This window comes from Melanerpes formicivorus, unplaced genomic scaffold (genome assembly GCF_026170545.1).
Source record: "Melanerpes formicivorus ecotype bairdi unplaced genomic scaffold, bMelFor1.0.p_v2 SCAF_3, whole genome shotgun sequence".
NCBI classification, from domain to species: domain Eukaryota; kingdom Metazoa; phylum Chordata; class Aves; order Piciformes; family Picidae; genus Melanerpes; species Melanerpes formicivorus.
This window is the reverse complement of record NW_027142355.1, coordinates 26,712,656-26,721,849: the sequence shown is the minus strand read 5'-3', so window position 1 is coordinate 26,721,849 and position 9,194 is coordinate 26,712,656. Positions and strand designations below refer to the sequence as shown.

Sequence of the window (9,194 nt, the reverse complement as noted above, 5' to 3'; positions counted from 1 at the left end):
CTACTCTGCGGCAGTGAGGTCACAAGCTGGAGTCCTGGGTCCACTTCTGGGCTCCTCAGGGAACTACTGGAGAGAGTTTGGTGGAGGTTCTAAAGATGCTGAGCGGCCTGGAGCATCTCTGTGAGGAGGAAAGGCTGAGAGCTGTTGAGCCTGGAGAAGAGCAGACTGAGAGGCAATCTGCTCAGTGCTCAGCAAGAGCTAAAAGATGAAGGGCAAGAGGATGGAGCTGGACTCTTTTCAATGGTACCCAGTGACAGAGCAAGGGGCAACAGGCACAAACTGCAGCTCAGAGTGTTCCATGGGGAGAAACTTCTTTGCTGTGAGGTGGTGGAGCCTTGGAGACCCAAAATAATGGCACTGCCTTGAGCAAGCCTGACCACAACCTTCAATTAAAAGGTTTTACACCATTTCCCCCAGCAGGAACTGCTGATGCCAGCCCAACCTCCAGCCCTTCTCCAGCAGCAATACCCAGGGTGCCAGAACCGGATGGGCCATCACCAAAGACATCTGTGCCACCAGAGATGCCCCCACCACTGGAAACATCCACACTGGGGACATCTGTGGGGACAACCCTGCTGCCCACCACCCCCAAGGATCACGCTGCAGGTCAGGAAGATAACCCACCAATGGGGCTGGGTCTAACCAGCAAAGGCTCTTTTCCAGTCTATTTTTTCCCTTCCCCTTCCCTTTCCCTTCCCCTTCACTTCTCCTTCCCTTCCCCTTCTCTTCCCCTTCCCTCCCCTCTCATTTTTTCATGAGGGTCCTCCCAGCTTTCCCCCCTTTTTACTGGCTTTGCAGCTAAAAAGTGTCTCCATTCTTCTCTTCTTTTCCAGTTTCCATCAAGACTGTGGCCTCTTCCATTGGTAAGTTGGGGAAAAAAACCAACCTTAATTTTGTCAAATGTGGGCTGTTTCTTTATTTGTTTAACTTAAAAGCCCTCCCTGGGGCTGCAGGAGGTTTATGCCACGCTTGAGAGCAATTCTATGAGGAAGCAAAGATGGAGGACCCAGATTTCTTCTCAGGGTGAGAAGAACAGGGTGGGTTTTGCTCTTCGTGGAATTGTTTTGCTTGATCTGGGCCATGCCCCAGGTTTGCACATTGGAAGATGCTCATTGGCCACCACCTTTCTCTCACAGGGCTTGCAGTGCTGGTGGTTGCTGGCATCGTGGCCTGCTGCTGCTGGAGGATAAGAATGTAAGTGTGCTGAGCCCCATGAGGTCTTTCCACCTTGCAGATAAGCTGTCCTGAGCTTCTGGGCTTTCCTGAAAGCTGCAGGAAGGCCTTGGGAGAGTGGTGATGCTCTGCTCCTGTCCTCTCCACAGGCGCACAGGGCAGGTGGTGACGGCCATCCCCATGGTTCCTCCTGCTGCTGAGAATGAGGAGATGTTGCCACCTGTTCCCATGGGCTGAGCACCCACCACTGGGCACCTCGTTGCACCTACCATCCCGGAGGATGCTCAGGGCTTGGATGGAAAGACAGATGCTTCTCCGAATGGCAGCAGCATGTGGGAGACCGTGTCCTGGTCCTGAGCCACCCTCTGTGTGGAGCATCCTTGCTCCAGAGGACATGTGGCTGAACAACTGACTCTTAGGGATGGAACTGCTCCAGCACCCAAAGCTTTGTGAGTGTCCCTTTGTGTGGCCAAATGGTGGGTGTGCTCTCTGAACACCCTGGGTTGGTGTGGAGGTGGTGGGTGTCCTCTGTTGGGAGCCAGAACTTGGAGGAGGTGGTCTTGTGGGTGCTGGTGGTCAGCAGGGAGTGAGATGGGTGCTGCCTGCCCCAGCTGAAGGTGTTTGGGGTGCAGGGCATGGGATTTGGGTGCTGAGGGTGAAGGTGAGCTGCCCTGCCTGAAGTAGCACCCATTCCCTGGCCAGGAGCAAGGCAGAGTTGGGCCAACTGGACACCAATCCCTAAAGCTGCTCTGCCCCAAAATTGTCCCCAAATGCCCCCCAAAACCAGACTGCAGCTCTGCTTACAGCAGATGGGGAGAGAGGGACCTAGCCAAGCATCTCCACCACATCCTCACCCTCTTGGTACTCTCTTTCAGCCATCCACAAATGCAGCAAGGGTTTCCACCACTGTCCTGCTTTGATCTCAGGGGTCAGCCCTCGTATGCAGCTCAGGGATCCTTCAGAGACACTTTTGGCACCAACTCCAGGTACCCACTAGCTCTGGCTGCTCATATGGGACCACAAACAGGAGCAATTTTGCTATGGACACTACCAAAAACTGAAGAAACACAACCCAGGAAGTATTTTCCTTTGCATGTTTCTTCTTTGTCCATCATCAGCAGGACATCATCCACCTTGCTTCCTCCCTGCGGCAGAACTTTCTGTCGATGCTGGTTACATACAAAGCAGACATAAAAGGATGCACACTCAGTATGGTGACTTCTTGTGATGGTGGAGAAGCCAGACTGAAGCTAGGTTGGGATGAAATCCATCTCTGCAGCAGTGCCATGCTTGAGAGGTCAACCGTGATGTGGCAGCTGCCATGGATCATTTGGCTCAGATGGATGGCAGAAGGGTTTTCAGCAGTCAAATGGAAACCAGGAGGTATCTAACAACTCAAATTCCACCTCCTTTCCTTGCTGTGTTGTGTCTTCTCCTCCCATTTGTATCACTGTTCTGGACCACTGGAGGTGGAGGAAGCAGCACTTTGGATGTTGGACAGACCAAACCTTCTGGCTGTGGTGCTGCCTCTCCTCAACGTATCATTGGATAGTTGGAACATGCTGCGGTGTTCCTCACCTTCTGGTGAGGCCAGAAGGGATGGTTGAAGGTGCCTGGTCTGATGCCCATGTCGAGCTTTCAGGTTCTATCCAGTGTCCAAATGAGCTTCTGCACACACTGAAGTGTGGGAAAAGGGAAGCTTTCCTGGAGTTGGTGCTTCGAAAGCAAAAGGAGAGTCCAGGCAGCAGCTGGATGACTAATCCTGGAAATCAGCAGGATGCATGAGCTTCCTCCAGGCTACAACTCATGGCTCCAAGCCCATGTTCAAGAGTAAATATCTTCTGAAATCAGTTTCAGTTTTGACCTTAGCATGACACAGGCTCTGGTACAAGCCCGATGTCTTCAAATGGAGAGGGTAAGCCACCACCTGATTTCCAAGGGCATTGTGCTGCTTGCACCGCTGCTACTGGGATGGCTGGGATACACAACCCAAGATGACATCCCAGAGGAGAGGACAGGGGAGGAGAGGAGATGCAATACAGCAGGAAGCAGTCCCAGAGGTTCTTGGAGTGTGTGGAAGATAACTTCCTAACATAGCTGATGAATGAGCCAGCGTTGGATGTCTCTGTACTAGACCTGCTGTTAACAGAGAAGGAGATGTAAAGGTTGGTGGCCATCTTGGACAAAGCCACCATGAGATGGTGGACTTTTCAATTTTTGGTGAAGTTAGGAGGGGAGTTGATCCTTGGACTTCTGGAGGGCAGACTTTGGAATGGGTTTCCCAGGGAGGTGGTTGAGGCCCCATCCCTGGAGATATTCAAAGTGAGGCTCAACAGGGCTCTGGGCAGCCTGATCTAGTTGAGGATGTCCCTGCTTACTGCAGCAGGGGTTGGACTGGATGACCTTTGGAGGTCCTTTCCAACCCAGACCATTCTGTGATTCTATGACTTTGACTTGTTTTGGAGACTGGTTGATGGCATTCCTTGAGAGTTCAGCCCCTGGAAGTGGAAGACAGGGATGGGGAGCAGACAGCAGTCCCCACAGTCCAGGAGGAAATGATCAACAGCTTATTGTGCCACTTAGATGTGCACAAGTCCATGGGACCAGATGGGATCCACCCAAGGGTACTTGAGAAGCTGGCAGATGTGCTCACCAAGCCACTCACCACTATCTGTCAACAGTCCTGGCTAACAGGAGAGGTCCCAGTCAACTGGAAGCTGGCAAATGTGACACCCATCTACAAGAAGGGCCAGAAGGATGATCCAGGGAACTGCAGGCCTGTCAGCCTGCCCTCAGTGCCAGGGAAGTTCCTGGAGCAGATCATCCTGAGTGCCATCACATGGCACTTACAAGACACCCAGGCCACCAGGACCAGTCAGGATGGGTTTATGAAAGGCAGGTCCTGCCTGACTATCCTGATCTCCTCCTGTGACAAGGTGACCTACCTAGTGGATGAGGGAAGGGCTGAGGACATTGACTTCCTGGACTTTAGTAAACCCTTTGACACTGTCTCCCACAGCATCCTCCTTCAGAAACTCCTGGCACAAGGCTTGGGTAAGTGAACTCTGCACTGGATAAAATACTTCCTGTCTGGCCAGGCCCAGAGAGCGGTGGTGAAAGGAGTTAAGCCTGGCTGGTGCCCGGTTACTAGTGGTGTACCCCAGGGTTCAGTACTGGGACCTGTCCTCTTTAATATCTTTATTAATGATCTGAATGAGGGCATTGAGTGCACCCTCAGTAAATTTGCAGATGACACCAAGCTGGGTGGCCATGTCCATCTGCTAGAGGGTAGGAAAGCTTTGCAGTGGGGTCTGGACAGGTTAGACTAATGGGCCAAGGCTAACTGCATGAGGTTCAACAAGGCCAAGTGCCAGGCCCTGCACCTGGGTCACAGCAACCCCATGGTAAGCTACAGACTTGGGGATGTGTGGCTTGAACACTCAGAAATGCACCTGGGGGTACTGGTTGATAGTTGGCTGAACATAAGCCAGCAGTGTGCTCAGGTGGCCAAGAAGGCCAATGACATCCTGGCATGCATTAGAAACAGTGGCCAGCAGGGACAGGGAGGTGATCATCCCCCTGAGCTCAGCACTGCTGAGGCTGCACCTCGAGTACTGTGTTCAGTTCTGGGCCCCTCACTACAGGAAGGACATTGAGGTGCTGGAGTGTGTCCAGAGAAGGGCAGCAAGGCTGGTGAGGGGCCTGGAGCACCTGGGCTGTGAGGAGCATCTGAGGGAGCTGGGGGTCTTCAGCCTGGAGGAGGCTGAGGGGAGACATTCTTGCTCTCTACAAATACCTGAAGGGAGGCTGGAACAAGGAGGGGGCAGCCTCTTCTCCTTGATGACAAGTGACAGGAGCAGAGGAAATGGTTTCAAGCTGCAGCAGGCTGGTTCAAGCTGGATGTTAGGAAATATTTCTTCACTGAGAGGGTTCTCAAACATTAGAACAGGCTGCCCAGGGCAGTGGTGGAGTCACCATCCCTGGGGGCGTCCTAGTGGCGTGTGGACCTGGTGCTTAGGGATGTGGATTAGTGTTGACCCTTCAGTGCTGGCTTGAGAGTTGGACTGGATGATCTTTGAGATCTCTTCCAAACAGATATAGTTTGTCTCTGAGTTAGACGAATCCAAACCAAAGCAGGTCTTCACAAGCTGCCTCTCCTTCTTTTAATGGATTGCTGCAGGGAGAAGGGAAGGGAAGCAAGAGCCTGGGAAAACCCCTGGGCTGCAAGTAAGGCAAATCAATTTGGTGGGGTGAGATGAACAACTTCCTCCAAGGCCTATCAGGGAAAAGTGTCGTTGCACAGGGAGAGAGGTGAGGGCCAAAGCGATAAACGCAAGCAGAGTACAGAGCAGGACAAAAGACTCTGTTTATTGCAGCAAGCAACACACATTTGTATGTCTGTTGTTAGTGTGGCTGTGTGTGATTGGTTAACAAACTGTTCTCAAGATTCTTATGGGTTAGTGATAGCACTGCTATAGTTCCTTGTTAAGCCAGCCCAGGTGGCCTCTCCATCTCCTCTTGCGGTTTCTCATTCTCCAAAATCCAGTCCAGGGAGTTTCCAGCTTCTCATGGGAACACAGGGATGTTTTCAGTACTGAACTCCTCACCAGAGCTCTTCAGAAGGTCCACAGATTCATCACAGTCCCCCACAGAAAAGTCCTTCTAAGAATAAAATGTTTCTCTGGGTGCTTTCCAGCATCACATTTCCTCTTCTGCTGGTGGATCGGAGAGACTTCACTGAAGCATGACATGAGGGAAAGGCAAGGGATATCCTGGCAGCTGGACTCCTGGTAACAGAGGAAGCAGAGGAACAATCCTCAAAAGCTGTCCTGTCCATTACATTTTATCTAGTGCATATTCTTCTGTGCAGCAATGCCATGTTGACCAACTCTTCAAGGGTAAGGTAGAGCTGGAGGAAACATCTCACACCTCCTTGGAAAGAGCCTGGAGGATTCCTCCTGGAACTGGTCTGAAATCCTGCTTCAAAATCCACCTGATTTTGGAGCTGGGATGTGACACAAAGCCTTATCCAACACATGGAATGGCTCTGCACTGCGGCCATGGCTCTGAGGAGCTGGAGAGCTTCATGAGAGCTGGTTGGGCTGTTCCTGAAGAGCTGGGACAAAAGTGAGTGGTGCCAGAGAGCCAAAGTGCTGCTGAGTGCAAGTGTGGCAAAGGTAGCCACCAGTGTCCCTGCTGCCATTGCTCTGTGGGGGAAAGAGAACAGATAAGAGGAAGGTTGAGGAAGGCTTCCAGCCTTAGACACACCCCAGTGACTTCAGGGAATAAAGCAACGATGTGCCCAAAGCATCTCCTGCCACCTCCCTTGCAAGGAAATCCCTTATGGGACAGTTCTGACAGCTGCAAAACCCAAAATGTCCCTGTGCTGGTCTCCCATACCATCACAGAATGCATTGTGTTGGAAGAGACCTCTAATGGTCATCTAGTTCAACCCCCTTGCAGTCAGCAGGGACATCCCCAGCTAGCTCAGGCCGCTCAGAGCCCCATCAAGCCTGACCTTGAATGTCTCCAAGTCAGGGATGTGCCCCACACCACCTCCATAGGCAACCTGGTTCAGTGTTCCACCACCCTCATAGTAAAGTGCTTCTTCCTGATGTCCAGTGCTGGTGAAGGTCAAGGCTTTGCCCATCCCAGTGCTTCTGTCATCTACTGATGGCTTGGAGCCACTTGCTATTTCTGGTTGTGGAGCTTCACCAGATTTATTGTGTGCTTACTAGAAAAGCTTTCTCTCCACTGCACCCTTTGGGCAAGGATCCATCCCAGAGCCAGAAGGTGGGATCAAAGCCAAGAGATTGTCACTGGGGTGAGGGGTGCTTTGCCTTGGCATGGGCTCCAAGAGTCAGATATGGGATCTGACAAATATATCATAGTATCATAGTATCAGTCAGGGTTGGAAGGGACCACAAGGATCATCTAGTTCCAACCCCCCTGCCATGGGCAGGGACACCCCACACTAGATCAGGCTGGCCAGGGCCTCATCCAGCCTGGGCTTAAACACCTCCAGGGACAGGGCCCCAACCACCTCCCTGGACAACCCATTCCAGGGCTTCAGCACTCTCATGGTGAAGAACCTCCTCCTCACATCCAGCCTGAATCTCCTCACCTTCAGCTTCATTCCATTCCCCTTAGTCCTATCATGCCTATATGGCATGCTCTTGCTACCTGAAGGACACTGAGGTGCTGCAGCAGCATCAGAGAAGGGCAACAAAGCTGGTGAAGGGTCTGGAGAACAGGTTTCGGGGGGAGCAGCTGAGGGAACTGGGGTTGTTCATCCTGGAGAACAGCTGGGTTGGTCACTTCTCCCAAGGAACAAGTGAAAGGATAGGAGGAAATGGCCTCAACTTGCACCAGGGGAGGTTTAGGTTGGACATGAGGAACAATTTCTTCATGGAATAGGTTGTCAAGCCCTGGAACAGGCTGCCCAGGGCAGTAGTGGAGTCCCCATCCCTGGAGGTATTTCAAAGTCATGTAGATGTGGTGCTGAGGGCCATAGTTTAGCGGTGACCTGGCAGTGCTGGGTCAACATTTAGACTCAATCTTAAAGATCTTTTCCAACCTAAATAATTCTCTGATTCTAAAATCTCCAAAGCAGTCCCACCTGTGACCACAGGCAGTCTCAGAAGGGAGGTTAAGGCTTGAGTGGATCTGTGGAAACTGCAACACCACCTGAGTTGGGCAGTCACTCCCAGTGAGCTGTATAAGCTGGTGAGCTATGGACATGAGATCCAGCTATGGAACATTTTCTGCTCACTTCCACTGCAGTTTAATGCTCAGGTTGTCCCTCCTTGACGTGACAGCTCGGAAGAATCAGAGCACAGCCACCCCATCAGCAACCAGAGCAGCTCATGAAGGCTGCTGATTCAGAAACATGATCACAAAGACCCAGACAGGGGACCTACATGGATCAAAGGGAGCTTCTTCACCACCAGCCTGGACCAGGGCTGCACTGCTGCCTTACACTGTGGCACAGAACAAATGATGGTGTCCCCGTCCTTCCTTGCTTCACTCATCAGCTCCACCTGAAGGAAGTGCTCCTAAGAAACAAGAAAAACAAAAGAGAAGAACAAGGCTCAGAAGGAGCTGAGATACTGCAACAGGCTGGTTCATCTTTTTTGTTTTCTTTTTTTCTTTAACCCCCCTGGGAAATGATTTGCAACATGATGACATTTTTCATTCAAACAAACTAAAAAACCACCCCACACTCCTGGTGACAACAAAAATCACAGAGAAGCCCTCAGCAGCTCATGGCAAAGGAAGTGAAGTAAGAGGTGGCAACCACTGCAAGATAGAGAAAGGGGAACCTGCAGGCTCAAACTGAGATAAGAAACCAGGAGCTGTGGAAGACTGCACCAGCAGGACCAGGGCAGGGATTGTCCCCCTGTACTCAGCACTGGTGAGGCCACACCTTGGGTCATGTGCTCAGTTTTGGGGCCCTCACTCCAAGAAGGACATTGAGGGGCTGGAGTGGCTCCAGAGAAGACCAATGAAGCTGGTGAAGGGTCTGGAGAACAGGTCTGGTGAGGAGCAGCTGAGGGACGTGGGGTTGTTTAACCTGCAGAAAAGGAGGCTGAGGGGAGACCTTCTCACTCTACAGTTCCCTGATGGAGTCTGGAGCCAGGTGGGGCTTGGTCTCTTCTCCCATGGAACAAGTGACAGGAGAAGGGGAAATGGCTTCAAGTTGCACCAGGGGAGGTTCAGGCTGGACATTAGAAGAAACTTCTTCCCTGAAAGGTTCTCAAACACTGGAACAGGATCCCCAGGGAGGTGGTTTGAATCCCCATCCCTGGAGGCATTGAAAAGCTGCAGAGATGTGGCGCTGAGGGAGATGGTTTAGCACCAGACTTGGGAGAGTTAGAGAATGGCTGGACTTGATGATCTTAAAGGTCTTTTTCCACCAAAATTGCTCTGTGATTCTTAGGCAACAGTCAAATGCAAGAGTTGTGGAAAACCTCACATAAACTTTGTGTCCTGCTACTGAAATCAGGGTGAGGAGCAGCATC

General features: G+C 51.7%; 1 protein-coding gene across 4 annotated transcripts in view; it reads right to left on the bottom strand.

Moving 5' to 3' along the window:
• Positions 1–891: 891 nt before the first annotated feature.
• The window catches only part of FBH1 (F-box DNA helicase 1), a 54,304-nt gene continuing 46,001 nt past the window's right edge, over positions 892–9,194 (bottom strand). For 3 of the 4 annotated variants that reach the window (XM_068169303.1, XM_068169298.1, XM_068169289.1), the window contains 2 exons: positions 8,094–8,228; positions 892–6,380 (listed from right to left, as the gene is read on the bottom strand). In XM_068169303.1, the coding sequence (XP_068025404.1) occupies positions 6,258–6,380; positions 8,094–8,228 (258 nt within the window). In that variant the 3' untranslated portion in view covers positions 892–6,257. The remainder of the gene's footprint in view (positions 6,381–8,093; positions 8,229–9,194) is intronic. The other variant, XR_010991240.1, reaches the window with a different exon arrangement.